This window comes from Phocoena phocoena, chromosome 10 (genome assembly GCF_963924675.1).
Source record: "Phocoena phocoena chromosome 10, mPhoPho1.1, whole genome shotgun sequence".
Taxonomy (NCBI): Eukaryota; Metazoa; Chordata; class Mammalia; order Artiodactyla; family Phocoenidae; genus Phocoena; species Phocoena phocoena.
The window spans coordinates 79,060,953-79,075,838 of NC_089228.1; the positions used below are offsets into that span (position 1 = coordinate 79,060,953).

Here is a 14,886-nt window from a genome sequence, read left to right on the forward strand (position 1 = left end):
GGACTGGCAGGACATATTTAAAGTGATGAAGAAGAAACACCTGCAACCAAGATTATTCTACCCAGTAAGGATCTCATTCAGATTTGATGGAGAAATTAAAACCTTTACAGACAAGCAAAAGCTGAGAGAGTTCAGCACCACCAAACCACCTCTACAACAACTGCTAAAGGAACTTCTCTAGGCAAGAAACACAAGAGAAGGAAAAGACCTACAATAACGAACCCAAAACAATAAAGAAAATGGGAATAGGAACATACATATCGATAATTACCTTAAATGTAAATGGACTAAATGCTCCCACCAAAAGACACAGATTGGCTGAATGGATTCAAAAATAAGACCCATATATTTGCTGTCTACAAGAGACCCACTTCAGACCTAGAGACACATACACACTGAAAGTAAGGGGATGGAAAAAGATATTTCATGCAAATGGAAACCAAAAGAAAGCTGGAGTAGCAATTCTCATATCAGACAAAATAGACTTTAAAATAAAGACTATTAGAAGAGACAAAGAAGGACACTACACAATGATCAAGGGATCGATCCAAGAAGAAGATAGAACAATTGTAAATATTTATGCACCCAACATAGGAGCACCTCAATACATAAGGCAAATACTAACAGCCATAAAAGGGGAAATCGACAGTAACACATTCATAGTAGGGGACTTTAACACCCCACTTTCACCCATGGACAGATCATCCAAAATGAAAATAAATAAGGAAACACAAGCTTTAAATGATACAATAAACAAGATGGACTTAATTGATATTTATAGGACATTCCATCCAAAAACAACACAATACACATTTTTCTCAAGTGCTCATGGAACATTCTCCAGGATAGATCATATCTTGGGTCACAAATCAAGCCTTGGTAAATGTAGGAAAATTGAAATCGTATCAAGTATCTTTTCCGACCACAATGCTATGAGACTAGATATCAATTACAGGAAAAGATCTGTAAAAAAATACAAACACATGGAGGCTAAACAATACACTACTTAATAACGAAGTGATCACTGAAGAAATCAAATAGGAAATTAAAAAATACCTAGGAACAAATGACAATGGAGACACGACGACCCAAAATCTATGGGATGCAGCAAAAGCACTTCTAAGAGGGAAGTTTATAGCAATACAATCCTACCTTAAGAAACAGGAAACATCTCAAATAAACAACCTCACCTTGTACCTAAAGCACTTAGAGAAAGAAGAACAAAAAAACCCCAAAGTTAGCAGAAGGAAATAAATCATAAAAATTAGATCAGAAATAAATGAAAAGAAATAAAGGAAACTAGAGCCAAGATCAATAAAACCAAAAACTGGTTCTTTGAGAAGATAAACAAAACTGATAAACCATTAGCCAGACTCATCAAGAAAAAAAGGGAGAAGACTCAAATCAATAGAATTAGAAATGAAAAAGGAGAAGTAACAACTGACACTGCAGAAATACAAAAGATCATGAGAGATTACTACAAGCAACTCTATGCCAATAAAATGGACAACCTGGAAGAAATGGACAAATTCTTAGAAATGCACAACCTGCCGAGACTGAATCAGGAAGAAATAGAAAATATGAACAGACCAATCACAAGCACTGAAATTGAAACTGTGATTAAAAATTTTCCAACAAACAAAAGCCCAGGACCAGATGGCTTCACAAGCGAATTCTATCAAACATTTAGAGAAGAGCTAACACCTATCCTTCTCAAACTCTTCCAAAATATAGCAGAGGGCGAAACACTCCCAAAATCATTCTACGAGGCCACCAACACCCTGATACCAAAACCAGACAAAGATGTCACACAAAAAAATACTAGAGGCCAATATCACTGATGAACCTAGATGCAAAAATCCTCAGCAAAGTACTAGCAAACAGAATCCAACAGCACATTAAACGGATCATACACCATGATCAAGTGGGGTTTATTCCAGGAATGCAAGGATTCTTCAATATACGCAAATCAATCAATGTGATACACCATATTAACAAATTGAAGGAGAAAAACCATATGATCATCTCAATAGATGCAGAGATACCTTTTGATAAAATTCAACACTGATTTATGATAAAAACCCTGCAGAAAGTAGGCATAGAGGGAACTTTCCTCAACATAATAAAGGCCATATATGACAAACCCACAGCCAACATCATCCTCAATGGTGAAAAACTGAAAGCATTTCCACTAATATCAGGAACAAGACAAGGTTGCCCACTCTCACCACTCTTATTCAACATAGTTTTGGAAGTTTTAGCCACAGCAATCAGAGAAGAAAAGGAAATAAAAGGTATCCAAATCGGAAAAGAAGAAGTAAAGCTGTCACTGTTTCTGGATGACATGATACTATAAATAGAGAATCCCAAAGATGCTACCAGAAAACTACTAGAGCTAATCAATGAATTTGGCAAAGTAGCAGGATACAAAATTAATGCACAGAAATCTCTGGCATTCCTACACACTAATGACGAAAAATCTGAAAGTGAAATCAAGAAAACACTCCCATTTACCATTGCAACAAAAAGAATAAAATATCTAGGAATAAACCTACCTAAGGAGACAAAAGACCTGTATGCAGAAAATTATAAGACACTGATGAAAGAAATTAAACATGATACAAATAGATGGAGAGATATACCATGTTCTTGGATTGGAAGAATCAACATGGTGAAAATGACTCTACTACCCAAAGCAATCCACAGATTCAGTGCAATCCCTATCAAACTACCACGGGCATTTTTCACAGAACTAGAACAAAAAAGTTCACAATTTGTATGGAAACACAAAAGACCCCATATAGCCAAAGCAATCTTGAGAATGAAAAACGGAGCTGGAGGAATCAGGCTCCCTGACTTCAGAGTATACTAGAAAGCCACAGTAATCAAGACAGTATGGTACTGGCACAAAAACAGAAAGATAGATCAATGGAACAGGATAGAAAGCCTGGAGATAAACCCACGCACATATGGTCACCTTATCTTTGATAAAGGAGGCAGGAATGTACAGTGGAGAAAGGACAGCCTCTTCAATAAGTGGTGCTGGGAAAACTGGAGAGCTACATGTAAAAGTATGAGATTAGATCACTCCCTAACACCATACACAAAAATAAGCTCCAAAAATGGGCTTCCCTGGTGGTGCAGTGGTTGAGAGTCCGCCTGCCGATGCAGGGGACATGGGTTCGTGCCCCGGTCTGGGAAGATCCCACATGCCGCGGAGCGGCTGGGCGCATGAGCCATGGCTGCTGAGCCTGCGCCTCCGGAACCTGTGCTCTGCAACGGGAGAGGCCACAACAGTGAGAGGCCCGCGTACCGCAAAAAAAAAAAAAAAAAAAAAAAAATAGCTCAAAATGGATTAAAGACCTAAATGTAAGGCCAGAAACTATCATACTCCTGGAGGAAAACATAGGCAGGACACTCTATGACATAAATCACAGCAAGATCCTTTTTGACCCACCTCCTAGGGAAATGGAAATAAAAACAAAAATAAACAAATGGGACCTAGTGAAACTTCAAAGCGTTTGCACAGCAAAGGAAACCATAACCAAGACCAAAAGACAACCCTCAGAACAGGAGAAAATATTGGCAAATGAAGCAACTGACAAAGGATTAATCTCCAAAATTTATAAGCAGCTCATGCAGCTTAATAACAAAAAAACAAACAACCCAATCCAAAAATGGGCAGAAGACCTAAATAGACATTTCTCCAAAGAAGATATACAGAATGCCAACAAACACATGAAAGAATGCTCAACATCACTAATCATTAGAGAAATGCAAATCAAAACTACCATGAGATATCATCTCACACCAGTCAGAATGGCCATCATCAAAAAATCTAGAAACAATAAATGCTGGAGAGGGTGTGGAGAAAAGGGAACCCTCTTGCACTGTTGGTGGGAATGTAAATTGATACAGCCACAATGGAAAACAGTATGGAAGTTCCTTTAAAAACCACAAACAGAACTACCATATGACCCAGCAATCCCACTACTGGGCATATACCCTGAGAAAACCAAAATTCAAAAATAGTCATGTACCAAAATGTTCATTGCAGCTCTATTTACAATAGCCCGGAGATGGAAACAACCTAAGTGTCCATCATCGGATGAATGGATAAAGAAGATGTGGCACATATATACAATGGAATATTACTCAGCCATAAAAAGAAAAGAAATTGAGCTATTTGTAATGAGGTGGGTGGACCTAGAGTCTGTCATACAGAGTGAAGTAAGTCAGAAAGAGAGAGACAAATACCATATGCTAACACATATATATGGAATTTAAGGGGAAAAAATGTCATGAAGAACCTAGGGGCAAGATAGGAATAATGACACAGACCTAATAAAGAATGGACTTGAGGATATGGGGAGGGGGGAGGGTAAGGTGTGACAAAGCGAGAGAGAGGCATGGACATATATACACTACCGAACGTAAGGTAGATAGCCAGTGGGAAGCAGCCGCATAGCATAGGGAGATCAGCTCCGTGCTTTGTGACCGCCTGGAGGGGTGAGATAGGGAGGGTGGGAGGGAGGGAGACGCAAGAGGGAAGAGATATGGGAACATATGTATATATATAACTGATTCATTTTGTTGTGAAGCTGAAACTAACACACCATTGTAAAGCAATTATACTCCAATACAGATGTTAAAAAATTTTTGTTATTTTTATTTCAATAAATATGCAGTCAAAATTTGCTTTTTTTCCACTAAGTTAATCACACTTAAGACCCCAAATCATGATTTTTCTCTACACACAGTCAGACATCACCTGTCAAAATTCCAGACAAGCCCGTAATTGTGCACATACACCCAGAACGAAGCATCTATATTTCTAATGCAATTTCAAGCCAGTGTATCGGGTTTAAGATCTTTATTATCTATGAGACAGGACAGCATGTAGATAAATGTCCGGATGGTCCAAGCTTTCAAAGAATGTCGGCATTTATTCTGTTGATATGCATCCCTGCACAGCCACCATCCAGGACTGTGCATGACACAGCTAAATACAATTCTGTTTTCCCAATCCCCTACCTCTTCCCCTTTGCCCCCGAAATCTCCCCTCGTCTCTTCTCTGCTCTCTCCTTCAACTGTTCATTTTGAAGATATACTTTTCACGAGGATTAATACAGGGTTTGCATTTACAATTTTCATTTACCAAACAGAAAAATATTTTACTAGAAGGGAATGGTACTAAGGAGAATGATTTTCCATGTGCCCCGAGGCCGGGCATAGGCAGGATTTGATTTGCTATGTTCGGCTGGAATCTGAATTGATACGCAGAGAGGAGAGGGGGTGTTTAATAAAATTTACATTTCATTTTCTCACTTGACATCAGTCTCCTGTCACACATGGAACTGATGGGGATGCTGCAAATAACTTTTTTCAGAATCTAGTTGGGGGGACAGACTGGGAAATGAGAAGACAGAAGGGAGAGAGGGAGACAAGTACAGTCTGGCTTGTTTCCATCTTGTGGTTCCAGGATGGGAACAAATCCATGGTGTCTGGAGGACCTGAGAGCCGGCATCCTCCACCCTGGAAGGAGCGAGCGCCAGTGGAATACCCAGAGAGGCACCAAGACTGACGCCATCCAGATGCCCACAGGGTAATCTACAGGTCGAGTGAGGGGTTTAAGCTTCTGGTGGACTGGAATTGATTCATGTCCACTGAAAAAGAGATCAGGAGACATCCAAGAGACTGGAGCAAGGACAAGACAGAGGACTCAGCTCCCCTTTAGTTCAGGGAAACCGTAGTGTCTCTATAGCTGCATAACAAATTACCACAACTGAGTGACTTAAAACAGTACCCACCATGGAATATCACTCAGTCTTAAAGAAGAGGGAAATCCTGCTGTCTGCAACAACACCGATGGTCCAAAAGTATATTATCTAAGTGAAATAAGCCAACACAGATAGATGAATAATATATGGTCTTGCTTATATGTGGATCTAAAATAGTCATACTCAGAAGCAGGAAGTAGAATAGTGATTGCCAGAGGCTGTGGGCAATGGGGAGGTGATGGTCAAGAGGCACAAAGTTTCAGTTATGCAAGATAAGTTCTGAAGGTCTACCATCCAGCATTGTGCCAACTGCTAACAATACCGTATTACCGTCAGTGGTCCCTCGGTATCCATAGGGGATTTGTTTCAGGAGCCCCTGCAGATACCAAAATTCGCAGATGCTCAAGTCCCTTACATAAAATGGCATAGTACAATTGCATATGTACTTATTGATACAATCTTCTGAGAGGGTCGATCCTATGTTAAGTGTTAAAAGATATAGTGATAATAATAAATGAGTCGTCATTTTGAGACTGAAATGAAGGATGATATAGAGCAATCAATTCAAATCCTAGTAAATTCTAGGAAGTCCTACAAATGTGTTAAACAGATCTTCCATCTCAAGACAGACCAGATTTATGGGCAGAATCTATTCTTTTTTTGAATTGTTCCAAGCAAAGAAATTCCCAGTCTTTTGAGGCCTAAAGATAAAAATGGCTAGAAGAATACTTGTAAACACCCAAATCTATGTATTCAACCATTTAAACCTCATTTAATTTTATAAAAAAATGTTTTATCCCCTTTTTAAAATATTAAGTTCTGGAAATGTGATTTGCCTCTCAAATATAACTGTAATTTGTCACAGTAATATAGTATACGCTGAAATCAACAGTTCTACACTCATCAGAGTAATTCCTTCTGCTTATAGCTCTTTCAAAATTGACACAATACATTGTAAGTTCTGGAAACAAAATATGGAACAAATGCATGAATTTTAAATGACAGAATTAATTAAAATCCTTTACTGTTATTGACATGTACATGACATTTTATAGAAGCTTGGTTGATTAATATTTGCATGTAATTTACATTCAATTTCCCCATGCTCATTTTTGCATATAGTTTGCATACATTTCAATGTATAGTAATTTTATACTTTTGGAGTTAGACTGTTAGATGGAAGGGAGCCATTCAACTGAATAATCCTTGAAAGGGGACATCCCTGAGGTACTCAAGCCTCTCAGTACTCAGCAGCCTCTTTGGGCAATGAGATGGGCAAGTTTGCTTCAGGACACAACCTTGGTCAGATTGGCCCAGCCTCTCACTCTGAGAGACACACGAAGCTCTGTCAGAGTCTGGTACCTTCCCTGAACACACTCCCCAAAACTCAAGAGATGGTGGAAACTACCCTACCTCCCATCATCCCTCTCAGCTTTAACATCCATAAATATTTACAAATAATTTTGAACTGTCTAGAATTTTAGTTTGTTCAGTATCTTGGAGGAAAGGAGTTCATCACACATAGAAAATCAGAAATGGGAGGCAAGAAGAGGTCCTTTGAAATTACACAGCAACAAGACATTTTAAAATTACTTATTTGAATAAAGGGTAAGGCTTGTTACTGCTGGGAAACACTTACTGGGTTCCCTATGTTAATGGTCTGAGTAAGTTTAGGGTTGACCTACAGCGGGGCTTTATTTAATCAGTTCATCTCCAGACAAAAAGGAACCAAGAACTCTTCTCTTTGCTTCCAGAATTTACCCAATTCTCCCATTTTTTGAGAATGAAAAAAAGAACTGCCTTACTATGGGCTGGGGATTCTGGCTAGACTCTGAAATCCCATGACACATGCAAGAGCCCTGCAAGTTACTCTGGGTATTTCTGGCTGCCGTTCAGGCCCAAAGAGTCCATTCTGGGCCCAGGGATCCTAGGTTTTGCTAGGGTAAAATTAATAGGTCGATTATGGTTGCTCCCAGCCAGAGGCATAGGATCAAACTTGCCTTCCAAAAAGATCAGTGTTTAGCACATGGAGGATGGATAAGAAGATAGTAGAGATTGGGAGAAGGGTAAAGAAGGTGTAGAAATAAGAGCTGGTAGCTGACTTTTGGGGAAGGGTTAGATAGAAGAAGAAGTTGTGGGTGACTTCTAGATTTCTAGTCTGAATGTGGTCATGCCATGCACTGTATGAGGGCAAGCCTGAGGAGAAGCAGGTTTTAGGCCCTGTTAACATTGTAGTGGCTGTGGGATAACCTAGTGGAAGTTCTCAGTAGGCAGCTCGATAAACAATATAGAGCTCAGGAAAGACACCTGGGCTGGAATTGGAGATGGTGAAAGGGAGAATATACAGACAAACCCTTAGTGGGCAGTTTTCTACTCGTCAAAAGCCTGAACTTCTGAAATGTTTTTGTAGTGAAAGATCACAGCTCTCTGAGGACCCAGAGAATCCAACACAGTGTCACAGAGAAGACTGCCTACCTCCTTTCAGGGGCAGCTTTAAGATCTGAGATGTCTGCGAGACACCTAAAGAATGGACACAGGGGCTGAGAACTTCCCTGCCAGCTCATGGTAGAGTGAGACATACCTTCCCGCTGATGCCCTCAGATGATGACCTTCTGCCATTAATACCTCCTCCGGGGCTAATTCCAGGACATCATTGTTTAAATTCTGCCATGGAAGAGTGTGTTTCCTTCCTCTGCTCCAATTCAAACACAGGACAGCCCCTTCATCTTTCAGAGATTGGAAAATCCTGGTTTCGATTTAGGGAAAAGCTCAGAGCAAGTTCTTTCTAGATATTTTCTTCACCTTTGCGGTCTTGGCTTTACTCCCTTGGTGCATAAGACCTTCTGGATCCACAGCCAAGGACACAGGCTGCTTAAAGTATGTTAGTTTGGACACAGATGGGCCCTCCGCAAATGTGTGAATTGGGTGGAACTGCCTTTCATATCCTTACTCAACTTATCAGCATAGCTAACCCTCTGCTCTGGTCTCCACCTGAAGCCCTAGCACACAGCCTAGAGAGGCTGCATATGATGTAATCTCTCCCATGCACTGTCTTCTCCAAAAAGCAGTTAGTTCTCTAATAATTAAGTTAGCTGATAATCCACTTGGCCACTTGGTCACCTCTAGTCTCCCAATACAGTTTTTTTCCACTTGTAAATTTAACTCAGTTATTAACAGAAAGAACTATTGAAAAATATAACTGTGGTCCATGGACAATTTCCTTACCCAAACTTGCTATTTTTATATTTTGTCCTTAACTAAAATCTCAGCAAAGCCCCAAAAAATCTCAATTTCCATGTATCAGTACTCATGAGGTGCAAGCTTGGTATGGGCTCCTAATAATGATTGAATTCAAGCCATGAAATAAAATCATCTTGTGAAAAACCAGGTGGTTGCCTGGTGGTTGGAAGGTAAGGCTGACAGACCAGGGAGCGGGGTCTTCTCCTGTCCTTCAAATATTCCCATAGGAAAAAGAAATGTTTTGCTTGAACACTGCAGAAATAGCTGTAGCAGACCAGACTTTTTCATGATCCCTTCAATAAGAGAAGCCCAAAGCTTTGTGGGTGATCATCCTAGAGGAAGCTTAATACCACCCCCTACTGGTATAAATCAGCATTACACCGTTATTAAAATTGGGAAATCAGAAAGATAACCAGCTTAAGCTAAAAACAAGTAAAAAATTATCTAGTATTTGGGAACCTATTATTTGCCTGACATTGGACTAGGATTCGTGATAAATACAAAAGATGTATCAGATACCATTTCAATGTACATTCATTTATATGACTGTCTTCCGTTTTAAAGTTGAAGACAGAGAATTCAGAATCCATATTCTCCCTTCTTAGTGTCCAGACTGCTCAGGCCTCATCTCCCCTACTCACCATGATCCAGATATATTCTGAACATCATGACTTTCAAATGCCCTCACTACTGCTTGATCACAGCTGCCCCTGAACGGCCTCCGGACACACTGAATGGAGGCAGAATGCCTCGGCGGCACTGCAGGAGGCTGGCTTCTCCTGGGGCAGCCCCAGGCTGACATGCTCCTTGCCCAGGCGACTCCGGCCCTGCAATCGCTGCGTCTCTCGTCTGAGGTCTGGGCAGGGCAGCAGCAGCTGATCTTGGCCCGACAGCTGGTATCGGAGCACCTGCTCCTGGGACTCCTTCCAGCTCCCAGTCTCCTGCAGGTACAGCTGCTGAGCAGGAGAACCCAAAGCACACGTGTTCCCATGTGATGTGACACTGGTAGTACCGGGAGCAGGCACAGCGGCCTCAGCCTCTTCTCGGCTGCCACCTTCCTCTTGGACTGCACGGCAGCTCACCTTCCTTCTGGACACACCATTCCGTGACTGATGGGGGAGCTGGTTCAGCTTGCCCAGCATGACCTTCATCCTCAAATCTGTGAGAGAAAAGAAGGAGGAGAAATAGACTTGGTCCTCAATCAGCTGATTGCACATTTGGCACATTTAGCATTCCTGAAAAGATATCTCCAGCTAATTAAAGATTGAGTTATATCACCTTATCGATTTCCAAATATCTTTGGGAATACATATTTTCAGAAAAAAAAAAGAAAAACACGATATCCTAAGCCCAACTGATAATTAATATTAACTAACACAAAGTTGATAATATAGCTTCCCAGAAAAAAACTTTTATGATGTTAATAAGTCAATCAGGATTTTTCATTGTAAGCATGGCAGCTTAAATATGAAAATTAGGCCAGAGTCAGACCTTACCAAGTGGGTTAACTCACACCTGTATTTAGAAATGTGAGCTCTAAAAACAAGTCTTATTAATACTTTTGGCTTTTAAGCCAAATTCATCATTTAAATGTTTTTGATTTTACAAAAATATAAACATATGCAGAGATAAATATATAAAAAACACATATCCATATGAGCGTGTATATATAATTTTTTAAATAGTGATCTTGGGGTCTTATTTATTTATTTTTATTTTATTTATTTTTGGCTGTGTTGGGTCTTCGTTTCTGTGCGAGGGCTTTCTCTAGTTGTGGCAAGCGGGGGCCACTCTTCATCGCGGCGCGCGGGCCTCTCACTATCGCGGCCTCTCTTGTTGCGGAGCACAGGCTCCAGACGCGCAGGCTCAGTAGTTGTGGCTCACGGGCCTAATTGCTCCACGGCATGTGGGATCTTCCCGGACCGGGGCACGAACCTGTGTCCCCTGCATCGGCAGGCGGACTCTCAACCACCGCGCCACCAGGGAAGCCCAAATTATTGTTTTTAAACAAATTAAAGGAAATTCAAAATTATTCTATGTTAATGATACTCATCCTTATACATTCCAGTATGTGTTCTTTGAAGAGAGAGAGGATAATAATCATTTAAAGTAACACTTATATAGCAATTATCACATGCTGGCCACCAATTTTTATATATATATATATATACATACACACATATATATATACATACACATATATATATATACATATATATAATTTAATCCTTACCAGCACTCTGTGAAGTAAGTGCTATCATTATCTCCCTCTTAGAAGGGAAGCCATTGAGATACAGAGAGATTAAGTAACTTCTTAAGACAACATATAAAGGAATGGCAGATCTTACTTACATTACAGAGGTCAAGATTTGTGGCTCCAGAGTCTGTACTGTGAGAACCACACAATATACTATGTAAAGTTAAGATGGCAGTGGGGAGTTAAGAAGAAAGTCTGGCTGGATACATGCATGAGAGTGGGGCATGACATTTCCCATCCCTGCTTATCTCATATCTCACCACCAAATGCATAATGTGAACTGTTGGGAACCAGCTGCAAGTTGACACGGTCCTTGCAGCTTAAAGCATGGCAAAGTCCTGTTTAATTCTTGACAGGACCCGAAAGAGTTATTAGAGAAGATGTGAGTCTTAGCCCGTGAGGTTGCTTGTGATTTCTCTAACAATATTTTGCACTCGGAATGCTTCAGTAGTCACAGTCTGCTCTCACGCATGTTTATATCCTGGTTCACAGAATGTTTTGTACTATAAATTCAACATTAAGGAAATACTATCTGATGATTCGGTTTGGTCATTTTAACAAAAACATGTACTGTCTACTGCAATATATAAAAACAAGTTTGACGAGAAATAAAGTGTGTGTGTGCTTGTACACCACCCTCCTGAACCCGTCTCTCCTTAATCCCCTCCCCTGCTCTCAGGACCTGTTCCTCAATCTAACAGCGACTGACAGTGAACTTTTTGTACATGTATAGTTTTAAATACAAAGTAGATGTTAATTTATGAACCTGTGTATTATTATCCTCTCTTAGTTTACTGAGACCCATCTTGGCTTGTGTTCGGAGACAGTCATCATGTCTATATCATGGTGTAAGAGACAGTATTGAGGCAAAGGGTAACAATTTCCCACCTCAATTTAATCCAAAAATGAATGGGAGGTGAGGTGAGGAAGAAAGAAGGTAATAGCAACATAATATAAATCTGAGTACTCTCTCTATATATAAAATATATATAACACACTGTTAATTTGGAGCAGTACCAGTAAAACAAGATAAGTAATCATGTTGTTTATATAGTTTTGATGATGTGTCAGTTAATATTCTACGAGGCCCACATTATCCACATCTTCTCTCTCTTCTTCCACAGTCCTTTTGCCTAGCATGTATCTGCCATGGTCCTCTAACTATGGGATAATTCTCTTGCTTAGAGCTTTCAGGTTATCCTAGTCTCACTTATGGGATCTTCAAATCCTTCCAGAACTGTTCCTTGACAGCTTAAACTACATTGATTTGTGCCTCAATACTTGTTGGCTGGAGTTTCTCATTTGACTTGGGCAACTCTTTCTGTTACTGGACACCTTTCCTTGTATGATAGTCTCACATTCCTCTTAGGACTTTGAGTTCCTTCCGGGAAGGAACTTTTTTTGCCGTTAACCTTGTCCCTCTGTTAAGCCCAATCCTACGCCAAGTATTGAGCTTGGTGTCATCTCTATAATTACCGCTCCCACCAGGAGAAAAAGATATAGTTTATCAAGATCAGCAAATAACCAAACAATAAGAATAATCAATTGTCAGATAGAAGCAAAGTTTAAGAAGGAAAAAGGGCTTTGCATTTTTATCCCTTGGTACAACCAATACCATCTTATGTAAGGGGAATCAAACACTGCAAGTCACCTATTTTCAATCCATTGAAGGTATTGTTATCCTGTTTTTGAGAGACCGTCTTTGGAAATCTATTCTCCCTTGTTCTTCAGGTCTGCGTCTATTCATAAAAGACTAACACGAGTGTAGCTTTCCTCTGCAGGCCCAAAACCATTTAAAAATCTCCCATGAATTATTTACATGGCAGCTCCAATCAGCAACATAGCTGACAGACTCCCCAGCTGAAATAAGAGTGCACTGAGTAAAGGTGCAGAGGGGGGCTGGCCACTTCCCACTGTGAGGTTATAGACAGAACTAAGTCAGCACACATTATATGTCAGCACCGACATCAGAAGGAATCCGATCCTTTGATCTTGGACCTCCACAGGAAGCTTAGATCTCAGACAAATGAGATTAAAAAAATGAATTTATAGCAGATATGTGTCCTAAGGCATTCAGCTGAATATTTGGGTTTTAGGGAAGGAAGAATAGTGAGTATCAAATCATATGAAACGGCATGCCTCCTTTCCACCTCCACCTCATTGGTGAGTCCCCATTAAAATGGAAAGATAGCATTTCACATTGCTCCTCCACGTTATCTCAGAGTCCCGTTTGTGGGTTTGATCAAGTTTCAGGAAGAATGGGGTAAAATATGGGAACACAGATCCTTTCTCTATGAAAAGGAAGACTCCATGGTTTTGGGTCCATCCAGGTTCATCCACAGTCAGTGAAACTTTTCCAGGTAACCTTGATCTCTTCTGGCTTCCAGAACTTTCTTGGGCAAGAGATATGCTGAGCTACGATTTTTAAAGTTTGTGTGGGTAGTAGTCATTGGCTTCTTTTTATTTTTTTTTCCTGCTTCTTTTTTGTTTCATTCACTAGTTTGTTGTATTTTTTAGATTCCACATATAAGTGATATCACAGTATTGGTGATATCAAAGACAGTATTTGCCTTTCTCTGACTTATTTCACTTATTGGTTTCTTTTGCAATGGGATAATTAACAATGAATCTCCCCTCTCCCCACCCCACTCCCACCCTTTATATTTTCATAGCATAGTCTCCATGTGCTGCATTTAGTGTTGGATGACCTGGATTCAGTACAAAAGACCCAGTATAATGACCTCTGTTTTGAAGCCTAAATAGGATCTAAAGCAGCAAGATGGATGGCTGATCAGCCAGCATAAAGAATGGGCTCCACTTTGGTTTCTCATTTGTCAATAAGGGCACAGTCCTGCCCACATATTGAAGAAGACATATACATAATTAATAAATAACATTAAATTATTCATTATTAATTGGCATTAATTAATATTAATGGATAAATATTATAAATACTATCACCAATGTCCTTTCTAGATTATTTGTTCCTTTAAATGAAAAATTATTATTTATTTTTAATAAGCAATGCATGGCAAATCAGGAAGTATGAAAATTTTTAGAAGATAAAGAAAAAAATGCCTTTAATCCCACATATCATAAGTAATCTCCACTTTATTATGTTTGTAATACTCTAGCAATGGCTATGTTTTAGTAAACCTAATTTAACTCATTAATCTATCTACAGTTTACTTTGGTGTATTTTTTGAAGTGTGAATCTAGATTAATAAATGTTCTAAATAGTCAAATTTATAGCCCCATTTATAGACTAATGCTTGTGTTTTCCTTTATTTTTATTATCTCCATCACATGTTACATTTCTATATCTAATATCTATATCTATACCTAATTGAGATTATTTCTCATAATGTGCTCATATATTCTTGTGTCAGTATCACATTGTCTGAAGAAGAGTGACATAAATATTATCTCTCTGGTTGAGCTACCTTTTCCCACTGCCAAATAAAACAATTTCCTGTAAAAAATTAGTTTTCTAGTATTGATCTATAGTTTCTGAAGAATTTTAGAATCATCTTATGCTGTTCTACTCTTGTGTAAAATAATTGGAACTGTGTTAAACCAAAGTTAATATAGAAATAACTGAGGTCTTTG

General features: G+C 39.4%; 1 protein-coding gene across 1 annotated transcript in view; it reads right to left on the minus strand.

The window, feature by feature from the left end:
• Positions 1–9,718: 9,718 nt before the first annotated feature.
• Positions 9,719–14,886, minus strand: part of PKHD1 (PKHD1 ciliary IPT domain containing fibrocystin/polyductin) — a 430,010-nt gene continuing 424,842 nt past the window's right edge. Inside the window, exon 66 of the mRNA XM_065885004.1 lies at positions 9,719–10,179. Within this exon, the coding sequence (XP_065741076.1) occupies positions 9,719–10,179 (461 nt within the window). The remainder of the gene's footprint in view (positions 10,180–14,886) is intronic.